This window comes from Pseudochaenichthys georgianus, chromosome 1, assembly GCF_902827115.2.
Source record: "Pseudochaenichthys georgianus chromosome 1, fPseGeo1.2, whole genome shotgun sequence".
Taxonomy (NCBI): Eukaryota; Metazoa; Chordata; class Actinopteri; order Perciformes; family Channichthyidae; genus Pseudochaenichthys; species Pseudochaenichthys georgianus.
Genome location: NC_047503.1, coordinates 21984023 through 21997107, shown reverse-complemented (window position 1 = coordinate 21997107; position 13085 = coordinate 21984023). Strand labels below are relative to the sequence as shown.

Below are 13085 nucleotides of genomic sequence, written 5' to 3'. Positions count from 1 at the left end.
AAACGGAACACAGGACATCGCGGAAGATGCCGAAAGCAACCAGAAATTGTCCTATGTTGAGGTCTCTGAGGAGCCGAGGATCTGCGGACTTAAAAACGGCAGTGATGCTTCCTCCCGTGGCGATTGACTTGTCGCACTCCGGGGAAGGCAAGATGAGGGTGACTAAATTTATGTCTTTCCCTTCGAGGATTTTCGCTCTCAGCCGAGAGGAAATGTGAGCGCTCTGGGGAATATGAGGCCTACCTGAGTGAGGCGCTGGGAGTGCTGAAGCCAGGGAGTGAGGGGGGAGCTATGATTTGTGGAGGGAAACCCCCGAGACCTGGCATAAATCCTGTTGGCAGCGAAGCGGGGACCGAGGCCCAGTTCGCAGAAGAGGTTGAAGCTCCGATGGGGCCTTTATCCATGGCCTGCAGGCGAGCGTCAATTAGCAGCATAGAGCTAGCCAACGATTGCAGGGAGTTTGCTATGCTATCCGTTAGTGGCTGATTACCGGGGCTCCCGGGCTGGGCGACGCTTGGGTGAGCCTGTGGAAAGGTGGACCTTTTAGATGGACCGGCTCTAGAGGGACTTGACTTTTTTTTCCTTTTCCCCCCGCGGCTCCGCCCACGTCCTCGCTCCGGCCTCTCGGGGGTGATAGCTGGAGAGTTGGCTGGAGCTGCTGGGGCTGCTGCCCTGGGCTGATGGACCGCGCCGGAGACTTGGTCCGAGAGCTCCCTGAGCTGGGAGAGAGGGAGATCTGAGGCTGCAGAGATACCCTGCTGCCGTAAATGGGTGATTATGAAGTTTGCTTCTGCTGATTGTGAGCTGTCACGGGAAGCCAGGCGGGCGCTCATGCGCCGGAGGCTTGAGGAGTTCGAAGCTGCATCCGGAGGTACATCGGAGCCAGGATCGAGATCCTTCGAAAACGGTTCGTTCTCGGAAGAGTCTGTGTTAGACATTGTGGTTTGTTTTTCTTTCTTTTCTGAGTGTTTACGGAGGAGAGACGTGATGTATGAGTACATGTTTATTTATCGGGACACATGATATGCGGGAATAGTGATTGACGTATTACAACAAGTAACTGTAATGATGTTTTGGCGACTAGGCCCCGGGTTTGCAGGATGATCATTCAGGAGGGAAAGAATCGCTCTGATGAACCCCCCGGGGTCTAGACACTGGTGGTGGTGATAGTAGTTCAGTCCGATCTGAAGGGAGAAGGTTTAGCTTGGCCCTGTATTTAGGAGACAGGAGGCGAAGGGGTGGAGGAGGGTTTGCGTTGACACCTGAAATGACAACTGACAGGAAGGGGAGAGCAGATTTAAAGAGGTTAGCAGGTGCGATGATTGGCTAGCCGGGGCGTAATGCCCCTGATCACTTATTGAAATAACGTGTGACACCCGATGCTGTTGTCTTCCTGATTGAACTTACACTGAGCTACATTAAGAAGAAAAAAAAAATACATTTTAAACTGAAATGTACTGTTTGCTATGGGCTCTTTGTTAACAACTAACCTTTCTCAACAATTGCACAAAAACAGTATACTGTACATAACTTAAGAAACAAACACCTTAAATATAGAGCTACACAATCCTTGATTCAAACCTGGTATTGAGCAGAGAGCAGTAGTCTGGTCGAGCAGCAGTGAAGAGCAGATCTGCAATGAGGCACAGCTCCAGACGTTGGTTGGTGTTTGAACAATGAAATACAATCCAACACAATATCAGTAAACAGGATGAATACATGGAAATGTTATACATCAACCAACTTATTTATCATAATAGGGCTCAACATGTTTCCAGGCTGATTTTTTAAACCATAATATATGCCATTACAATCATAGACACATTATAGCAAAAATATCTCACATAAAATAATCATAATATAGTGAGCAGTGAATATCTATAGTTTAATATGCTATAAAAATGCAACATCTCAAAAGAGTAAAATAAAATGTATGTCATGAAAAAAAAAGATTATATTGCACTGTATGCCACAAAAACGTGTACCATGTCACACAATGTCGTGAAATAAATAATAATATCAGCTTTGTGTATTTTTTTATAAAGGAGGAAATGCATGGATCACATGAAGCTCAAGCAAACAAACAATGCTTTTTTTTTTTCTGTTTGCGTTTCCAAAAAACAGAAGCCTACCTTTAACATTTGACATACGGTATGTTTGTATACCATTTTATAATTTAGCACATACAGAAGAGAGAGAATCAAATAAAACAGAATAGAAAATTATATTATAATAACCATGCATAATGAAAATGTGACTTTAATCTCATTATATATTTGTATTTAATTTCCATTGCTGCCATAGAAATAAATGTAAACTAAAGTTTTAGATCAACTGTCATGATATACACTGTTATTATTGCACTTAATGTGTTTAGTATAGCGGTCACCAACATTTATTTAGTAGTTTTACTATTGACTGCCTCCAACACCTGCAAGTTTGCATAATAGGGCCATGGACGTGCTTTCATGTCTGTTACGAACATGTAAATCAGGGTTGTTTCTTCAGATAATTTCTCTTGCAAATCATGTTAGCTTAGAGAATATGGACTTATTTTCAGCTTTTAAACGTGAATGTGAAAGATTAAGTTCAAATTAGATCTTGGTTGAGATTTTTTTTAGTGTCTCGGGAGTATTGCATTTTCTCGGGGAGGCATGTGGCGCAGTGGTCTAGTGCGTTGGTGTTGGGATCAGGGGAGCACTGGTTCAAACCTCACTGCAGTCAGCATGTCGTTGTGTCCCTGGGCAAGACACTTCACCCCAAATTGCTCCTGTGGGGATTGCCCACAGTATTGAGTATGTAAGGCACTTTGGATAAAAGCAACATGTAATGTAATGTTCTCATCCACCAACTACCACTCAGTCTCATTTCAGACCTATTTACGTTCTTGAATGTAATATTCCTGAATACACGTCCTCTTGTGCAGAGCTCCATCTGTCTGAAATAATACCTTGCACCCGTCCACTCTGATATTTCTCAGGTGTAAAGCTCTAAGGTACAAGCTGGCATGTTGCTGTGTTTCTCGTGATTACGTTGTCCAGTGTATGGATACCAATTTACATAAAAGGGTTTTCTTGATGATAGCAGCTTTGTATCTGTTTGTCTTGCTGTTGATGACTTTCTGCTGCTTCTCAGTTCTCAGTGTTGATACGCCCTGAACCAGAGGAGGGGCAGAGGGAACCACACAGTTTTCCTAAGCTACTATCAATATAATACCTTTCTTAACAGCTTTTGTCCAACCAATCTTGTATCTGTATAGGGCAGGGAAACTTAAGGTATTTCACTGTTTGTTAATGTCACAAGATGTCTTGGCACCAAAGAGAGCATGACCAGAAACATATCCAATTTAAATATTTAACAATGAGTGGCTAAAAGCAGTGCTAAAGTCATATACTATAACTAAACAATCATATACTATAACTTTGTTTACATTTTTTGTAAAATATGAATCAATTGATGGTATTTGAAAATGATACAAAAATAATACTGTCTCCTCATGCTGCAATGTGTTTTTTAAGTTTGATGTTATCGCTTCCCACCTTTATTATGAATGTAGATCAAGACACTAAAACTTAAAACAAAAGCATGGAGATTATTTTTTTTACTGTTCATACAATCACAAATATAAACACAACTCATGTATCCGAAGATTATTTTAGCCAATGCATAATGATTAAAGCTTAAGATAGGCCTTTAATACACTTGGTCACTGCATTACATCGATATATAAAATATAAAACAGGAAGTTGAATTAAGTTGAAACATTATTATCAAATGTTACAGGAACATGCTGAGTGTGGTCAAAACAACATTACATTTGTTTAAGAGAGGGGTTAAAAACAACAACCATGTCTTTGCATTGTAAAGTTCAGTCAATATGTGATAGTGCTGCAGAGTTAATACCCTTCACGATTGAATTTAACTTCCCTCATTTATTTCTTTACTTTAGTAAGGCTTTGCCTTTTTCTTTTGCTGGCAGAGGGTTACAGACGAGCCCACACCAAAACCAGCATACAAAGGCTCACTGAACTGAGCTTTGAATCTGTGGATCAGTGCCATGGTCTCTGATACCGAGTAAAAGGCCACAGTGTTTCCGGCATAATCCAGGTACACACCAATCCGTGTGCCTCTGGGAGCTTCAGGAAGGTCTCTGTTTACTTTGTTGTGCCAGGCAGAGTAGCCTGAATCGGAGCAGAGGAGACTCCAGGACTTGTCGTTGTAGCCCAGCAGGCTGTGCGAGTTCTTCCCTTTGCGACTGATGCTCTTGTAGGCCACCCCGATGGAAAACTCGCCACTCCACTCTGCCTCCCAGTAAAACCTGAAACCAGTAAAAGGCTCCTTGCACAACACCTGCGAGTAACCATCAAAGCGTTCTAGATGATCCGGGTGAAACTGGACTGCTTTCTTCCGCATGACCTTCTGGTTGCCCTCGGACAGGACCAGCTCTTTATAGACCGTGTTTGGATCAAAGGACATCTTGCAGGTGTCTGAGCAAAGACATACATACACAATGCACATTTATTATTTGTATTGACCAAGACCAGATCAAGTTAAAGACTAACTTTAGAATTAGTCTACAATTACAAGTCACATCCTGATAAAACTACATTACTAAACATAAAAGCATATTGTTGTTTTCAAGGAATGAATTAACACTACTCACATCTTAAGAAGTCCATCCTGGTTTTTGGCTCCTGAAAATCAACTCTGGAAGGAACTATGGATATGAAAACATGGACACCCACATTATTTTGAGATACATTTTGTCTTATTGTTTATTTGTAAAATAAATCTAAGGGGGAATAACATTATCATATAAGTTTGAAAACTGTATTTATAGGTAAAGTTGTGCATCTTTCAATAAACAGATGTGTACCTTTGAGTCGTTTGTCTCCATTTCTTGGCAAAAGTATGTACACTGGGGTTTCACTAACTGTGAAGAAAATACAGCATTATGTTAGCCTGTTAATGGTCTGCTTTAAAGTTGACATAGCGTAAAGATATTTGTGAAAATGATCTAATAAAAACAAACCTGTTTTGGAGATTTTGCTCAATTCCTTCTTACAGATGTTGTCCAGATGTTCCTTCATCTCCGTGGCCGTCTTGCTCATCTCTCCAAAGGAGAACTGAGGGTTGATGAGCACTTTGGGCACCATGGCTTCAGGAGGAATGCACAGAGTCGGAAAATTCTATTGAACGGGAGATAGGGGCTCCAGTAAACAGTCCAAAAGACAGACTAAAAAGTGACTTTTTAATAGATATAATAAGTCAAATGCATTACACTTTTGCTTGAGGAACCGTAACCTTAGCAATATAAGTAAAATACATTGTAATATATTAGTCCTGTTAGCATTATTAGGAAAGAAAGCATCAAGATTAAGTGTAGATTTGATTGAATTATGTGCAAACAGGCCAGAAGTGCGAAGACAAGAATACTTTTGGCACCTGCAGAAAGTGAATGTTGTCCTCTGTTTCGAGGATCTGCCGGAGCTCTGCGCCTCTGCGCTGTAGCTCCTGGATCTCCTGCTCCAGGCGGTCCACGTAGCCCTCAGCCTGCGACATCGCAGACTGCATGTTGGCTGTTATCATCTGGTGGATTTCAGCCTTCCAGCGCTCCACCGCCTGCAGCATTTCATGAAAGGTCTTATCACTTTCTGCCTGTGCTCGCTGGGCACCACTCTGAAAGGGAAACACATATTTTTCAAATGTAAGACCACATGATAATGACAATTCTATACAAAATGCTCTTATCATGGACAATATTGTAAAATATCTCATATGTGTATATTGTATATCATCTAAAATCACATGTCTATCTTTAAATGTACAAAAACAGTAATGTTTAATCAGGAAATGTCTAATCTTACTTTGAGAACTTCCACATTATGTTTGAGCTCCTGCAACTCCTTCATCCTCTCCTGAATGATGTACTGGACCTCAGACTGGGTGACCACCAGGACTTTCTGTTGGAAGAACAGCAATTAGATGGCTTCTGTCAACCATAGTATGTCATCCATCTTATTCAGTGCATAAAAGGCAGAGTTTACAAAGGTCGACTAACTTACAATGAAGACTCACTTGTTTTTCGTTGCGCTCTTCTTCTGCTGAGGTAATGTTGTGGCTCCGGTGCTCTCTGACCGTACACAGCACACAGATACACATTTGGTCCGTGCGACAGAACAGCTCGAGGCCTTTCTCATGCTGGGGGCATATTTTCCTGTCCAGGTGGCCCATCTCATCGACCAGCTTGTGTCTCTTGAAGGTGGATGACTCGTAATGTGGCTTGACATGAGTTTCACAATAATAGGCCAAGCACATGAGGCAAGACTTAACAGCCTTTTTGCGATGGCCGACACAGAAATCGCAGAAAGATTCTCGTTGCATGTAGGGGAAAGGAGTGAGCTCCGGGAGCTGGCGTTGTGTCTCTTGGTTCACGTTGGGAAGATTTTGTTTAAGCGCAGGCCGTGGTGTATAGGTGGCGCGACACTGTGGGCACCTGTACACACCCATGTGGTCAAACTGGTCCCAGTAGACCGTGATGCACTCCAGGCAGTAGGTGTCTCCACAGGGGATGGTGACCGGGTCTCTTAGTGTGTCCGCACACAGCGCACAGAAATCCTCTGGTGGTAAAGGGAAACCAGACTCAGCCATGATGATGTTGATTCAGACAAATATTAGATGAACTTGATTTGTGTCCGAGCTCAAACCCCCAAAAATAATATCACTTAGTGTGCAAAGCCATGGTAAGTAAAGTTGTGTTTTAGGTCCAGAGAGAGTCCAAGTACAGGTTACTGTGATCCGACAATTTCATTGCAAACCAGAGACAATGCTGTTCTCTGGTGATATTTATTTAAGGGAAGGCTTTGTTTATAGTGTAAACACAAGGTGATGTCTTCCCACAGAACACTTTTCCAAGTATCTCAGTGGAAGTACCGAGGTCTGCTACCATGATGGAATCTGCTAAACAAACAAGAATGTCAGGTTGACTCACAAAGTAAGGTCAAGTTGTCAGCGAAGAAAAACTAAAACCTAGACAACCCTAAAGTGAAGACCGGTGCTAAGGAGCTTTCCATAACTAAAGAATTATGATCAACTCCAACATTGAATGGTTTCTCCCTTTGCCCGTTTAGACTTATCCACCAATTGAATTATGACATGTCATGCCAGTGGCTTTTATCCGTGATCCTGCTGAGAAACCAACAACCAAAACCAAACTGAACCAAAAACGTAACTTCCTTAGTGGAGAAATCCTATTTAAGAGGTGTCAACATGTTCCACCATTTATATTTATGTTGTACTCAAATGTGAATGACCCTTAGCACTTTATCCTGTTTTAGCATCAACATTTTATACATTTACAAAACAAGGTTCATCATACCATCTTATGTCAGCACAAGGTGCTTGCCAATTGCATAAAAACACAGCACAGAGACCAGTAAGTGATTTGTGTTTTCCATTTGACTGCACAGCGAGTTTCATGGTGGTGCATGATGTCAAAACATGTGTTGTTTATCCTGTAAACAAATATCCGAACATCCGTGCATCTGAACATCCCATGTGGGTAACCACAGGGGCACATTGGAAACCTGAAAAACAATGCAAAACAAGGCAGTGCCATACTGACATTACTGACACAATATTATACAAATATATATATATATATATATGTTTTTATTTAAAGCAATGATGATTTAATGAATAACTAATGCAAATGAGTACTTGTGGAGTGATTGATGTTTCCAAATGTCAGTCACCTTCAATGACTGCCATATTTACTTAGTAAGAATAGTATGCTGTATAAATTACTGTACATGGCAGGATGATGTTTAGTAAAATAGTTGTCGATAGTTAGTAAGTACTAAAGGAAGAGTATTGTTTAAGTGTTTTACAGTTGTGGCATATACATGATTATGCAGGAATAGGATCAAGATCTAGATCACACTACAGTATGTCATCAGTGTGGAACATTTGTATTTGTATTCAGTTTGATTGGTATCAAGCAAAGAGAAGGGATACTCTTTCCTTCAGCTTCATGCTGTCAGTACTCTTTGTCCTTTGAAAGGCCGCTCTCATCTTTATCCAGACAAGAGTGCTCTTGTGGCAATGACAGTAAGAGAGAACAAACGAGAGAAAGAAAGAGGGTGGGAGAACAATGGAGAGCGGGCTTGACAGATAGTGATGAGTTGTGCATAGAGGGATGAATGGATAGTGTACTAATCTTAAATGATGAAGCACCTGCCCCAGAACTTTACAAGAGGACATTTGAAATATATGAGACAAAATGAATAAATGAGTTAATTGAAAGGAAGATGATAAATCTATCCACAGAGGCAGAGTCTGTGCTCAGTGCGAGGAGCTAATGAGAGCTGAGTGCCCATGATGTCATTGTGCTGGTCGGTACTATCCCCCTCCCCCTTCCCTCTCTCCTATTCCCTCTCTGTATCTCATCATCTGTGTCGTCATTGTGAGAAAGCTTGGGAGTGGCAGGGGGAAGTAGCGGAAGAGAAGAAAGAAGAAGAAGAAGAAGAAGAAGAAGGAGAGAAGAAGAAGAAGGAGAGAAGAAGAAGAAGAAGGAGAAGAAGAAGAAGAAGAAGAAGAAGAAGAAGAAGAAGAAGAAGAAGAAGAAGAAGAAGAAGAAGAAGAAGAAGAAGAAGGAGAAGAAGAAGAAGGAGGAGGAAGACGAAGAGGTCGAGCAGCTGTACGCGAATCAGGATTTCCCTGAATATTTTGAGTGCATCCTTCCATTCACGGCAGCAGGTACGCTTTACTCTCTCTCTTCAGCATCACCGTTCAGAGCAGCTAATACAACAACAGGGCAATTTTTACGGCAACAAAAACAGATGAGCATGACTAAATATTTAACAGATGCACTAGATGTCTTATTTCATGCCTCAGGAATGACAATCAATTTGTTATATTTATGAGGAGATTTTTTCAGATACAGTAAATCTAATAATAACATAATATTAGATTTTCAAAAAGAGTCAATGTAATTTACAAAAGTACATAAAACGATGCCAAAATGCTGAACTGAACCCCAGTGACATTTACGAACATGTTTTATATTTATTGAACTAAAGGTGAAATGTTTTTTTATTTCTGCATACAAATCTGTTTTTTATGTCTGTTTATTGCCCAACCTAACCAAATGTAAATCGTAATTATTAGCAAAAAGCAGACACAAGTTATGTACAAGTGTGTGTCGGTGTGCGTTTGTGTGTATGTGAGAGAAATGGAGAACAGAAAGAGAAGGAACATGTTCAGAATGAACAGCAGAGGAGCCATTTGGAAATTGAGTTGATTTAATTAAATTGGCCTGAGAGCAGCTTGAGTAACATGAACATGAATGATGGATGTGAAAGTGTGTCTGCGTTTAGTGTGTCTGTGTGTGTGTGTGTGTGTGTGTGTGTGTGTGTGTGTGTGTGTGTGTGTGTGTGTGTGAGTGAGAGAGAGAGTGAGAGAGAAACATTCACTGACTACGACTGACCTTAATGGAAGCCATTTCTTGGCAAGCAGACTACCAATCAGCTAATTCAGTCATCATGAATTGATGTTCTTTCATTTTACTAAATGTACTCACAAGGATAGGAAGTGAACATCAGCTATGTTAGGGCGTTTTCTCATCTTTTTATACTGATATGTGAACATTATACTTTGATTATGTATTTTGTATGTGTATTTGTCAGTATGGCTGAGGGCACAGTGTCAGTAGCAGAGGTGGAGACCGCCTTCCAGAAGTTTGCGGTCCATGGAGACAGTAAGGCCACAGGGAAGGAGATGAACGGCAAAAACTTTGTTAAGCTCTGCAAGGACTGCAAAATCATCGATGGCAAGAACGTCACCACTACAGATGTTGACATCGTTTTCAGCAAAAACAAGTACGATTTCAGTCAAGCCCAACTATGCAGCTAAAACAGCCAAGATGTGCATATGCCAACATGAACTTCGAAAAAATATGCAGTCACTAATTTGTTTTGTTATTAAAACAAATGCATCTATACTAATCTTAGCATGCTAAGAAAGATGTCGTAAACCAAACTATGGAGTAAATACAAATATGTACCTGATGACCCCAGGATGCTGGATGGGAGGTGGGATATCATCAAAGTCAATTCATCCTCTCGACACCATGTTTATACTACATTTCATGGGAATCCATTCAATGTTAAATAAAAACATTTCACTAAAACCCCTGAATGTTAACCTCATTGGTGGCGCAGAGGAAACAGTCAGGGGGTCACCGATTGATCCTCTTAGCAATATGAGCATCTATAGCTACTGTAGCCCCCTTCCTTTGCTAGCCTCATGGCGTTTTAATAATAGGCACAACACATGATTTATATAATTTTGTTACTTTTATTTAGAAAACATTTGGAAACCTGTTTTTTTGTTTCCTCAGGGCCAAGTCAGCTCGGGTAATCACATTTGAGCAGTTCAACCAGGCCCTGACAGAGTTGGCTCCCAAACGTTTTAAAGGGAAGAGCAAAGAGGAGTCACTTCAGCAGCTCTATAGTCTCATTGTTGGCAAGGAGCCTGCGAACATCGGAGTCACTGTGAGTATTTAATCAGATCTAACCTCCACACACCTCACCTTTCCACATTCAACAATGTGGAATTGTTCTTTCTCGACACAACCCCCACTAAAATAAACAACCAATAAATTAAGTAAGTTTAAGGCAATAAACTAGAAGGACTTCAATCTTTGTTTGAGTGAGATTTATGAAGTTTGCATATCTTACCAGATCTGTGCCATGGCAAAAACAGTAATGTGCATTGTTTTCTGCTGGAGTCATTATTGGTTAAACCACTGGATGGTGCCAAAGCTATATAACAATATAATTTGTTTATTTTTACACTTTATAAATATTGAAATTTTAAATGTGTCTTTGGGGTGACTTAAAAAATCTGTGCAGGGACTACAGATGAAAGATAGCCTCTTGGCTAACTCTGGCACATTTACAGAAATGTTGATTAATGTGCACTGTCCCTGTTAAATAAATGATTAAATAAAATAAATGAATAGAAAAGTGCATGTGTTGTGTTTGATTGAAATGACTACTTTGTTAACTCTTCTATTGTTTTTAGAAAGTGGCAAAGGCAGCAGCAGTGGACAGACTGACCGACACCACAAAGTACACTGGAGCTCACAAGGAGCGGTTTGACGAGTCAGGCAAAGGAAAAGGAAAGGTCGGGCGCGCGGACGACCCAGACGACAGTGGCTACGTGGGGGCCTACAAGGGCAGCGGCAGTTATGATGAAAAAGTGAAGGACGCATAATTATGCTGACACATTATGGAAACATTGTTCACTAACTTAAAATCAGGAGATGTTAAAGAAACATTTAATTAATTGAATCTTATTTTTTTTAAGAAGGAACAAATATACTGTAGTTTTTTGGGCCTATCGCAATTATAATACTTATTGGGTCCGTAAAAACACAACTATATATAATTGGAGTTTCAAGGTTTTCACAAGTGACAAGCAGGATGAATAACTTAAATTCATGATTTCCTGAAAATAATTTTAAGATATTCAAAACACTATGCCGTAAGTACACAAATGTTTAATGAGATGAAGCATGAATATGTGATAGTGTTCTGTACACGATGATACTACAGGGATCAAAAGATAAAACTGTACTTCTAATCAAGCATGCTTTATAGAAACTGTGTGCCTTAGTATTGATGTAGCCGCTAGCATGAATGCTTTGCTATGCAGTAATGTGCTGCTATTCCCACTAGCTTGATGTAATGGACCTTTGCTGGTTTCAAGAAACCACACTTGCTAAGCTTATCACGTAGCTACAGGACCAAACACTCCCAAATATTCATGGTATATATTCATATATTTAAATGACAACTACATTAACAAGAGAAACATGTAACAAACAGTGTTATCATACTGAACTGATGAAGCTACGGTACAGGATACATCATGTTTAATCCATTTATAAACTAGTGACAACATTATGCTGTGATTGTTGATGCTCATATAATGTATCTTTTCATGCAATTTTATTTTCCTCCAAAGTCATGTAAGGTTGAAAGATGTGTTATAGAAGTGAATGTGAGAATCTTAAGAGTCATACATTGTAAGAGTATACATTTTATTAATCCTCTCAAACCACATTTAAGATCCTGGAGCTTTTACAGTGCACACTGGTTTCTAAGCAAGTGTACAATGTAAACTGTGTGCTATTATACATATTTTACATACCTCTGCCATCCATGACATTCATATACTGTAGACGTATTAAAGTGAAATATTTAGTTTTTTTTAACAATCTTTGTGAGCTTATATACTACACAATACACTTAAGCAAACGGAAAACAACAGGAGTGGATTAACATTATTGACAGTTTTTGACAGTTTTTTTGTGTAAATGTTATCAGTGACTAACCCTGACTTAAAGCTAGCTGGCTGATTTCAAAAGATAACTGGGATACCACAACACAATGGGCCCTTGTAGAACAATAAACACTCAATATTCACTTTTATTCTGGGCCCACCTTGTCATATGATACTGATGGCATTTATGAAGGATCCTGAGGAACCATTTTAATGCTCTTGTATGATGCACATGTTTTAAAAAAATGGCTTACCTCCTCCACGTCTCACACAATAGGCCTGAGCTGATAAGCATCACCTGGGTTTTGTGCCATTGAACACCATAATCAACTGTATTCTCTGCATTTCCATGCTCAACCCGTGCACTATCACTGCATATAATCACTGTGATCTTAATACATAATGAAGAAATAATCAAATAAAGAATGGAATATAGTAGAACATTTGTGGAGCAATCACTTGTGTGTTTTCATGTAAACATAAATGATCACCTTATAAAGTTGATATGGTAAAATTACTTGTTGCACATCCAGCATATTTTAATTACAAATATTAAGCATTTGGAGTTGTGTTTATCTCCTACTGTATGACCTTCTTTGATCCGGTGCCATCAGTTTCCAATAGGTGCAGAAGGCTTATCATAGCCATCAAACTAAATGATCCTATCCGCCAACCTGAATGATGTATATTGTATATGTATTGTATATATTGTATTAATCTCCGTGGGGAAATTGTTT

The 13085-nt window shown here is 39.9% G+C and overlaps 2 protein-coding genes across 2 annotated transcripts; one reads left to right on the top strand and one right to left on the bottom strand.

Annotated features, from left to right (window-relative positions):
• Positions 1 to 3945: 3945 nt before the first annotated feature.
• On the bottom strand, positions 3946 to 6651 carry ftr84 (finTRIM family, member 84). Its single transcript, XM_034094709.1, has 7 exons — positions 6079 to 6651; positions 5868 to 5963; positions 5446 to 5679; positions 5033 to 5189; positions 4877 to 4933; positions 4664 to 4717; positions 3946 to 4487 (listed from the first exon to the last, which is right to left on the bottom strand). Exons 1-7 carry the CDS (start codon positions 6649 to 6651, stop codon positions 3946 to 3948), a joined length of 1713 nt encoding a protein of 570 aa, XP_033950600.1.
• Positions 6652 to 8562: 1911 nt separating this feature from the next.
• tppp2 (tubulin polymerization-promoting protein family member 2) lies at positions 8563 to 12783 on the top strand. The gene is made up of 4 exons (XM_034081980.2): positions 8563 to 8757; positions 9687 to 9878; positions 10400 to 10553; positions 11086 to 12783. The coding sequence occupies exons 2-4, from the start codon at positions 9688 to 9690 to the stop codon at positions 11275 to 11277; spliced, it is 537 nt and encodes a 178-aa protein (XP_033937871.1). The 5' UTR covers positions 8563 to 8757; position 9687; the 3' UTR covers positions 11278 to 12783.
• The last annotated feature ends 302 nt before the right edge of the window (positions 12784 to 13085 follow it).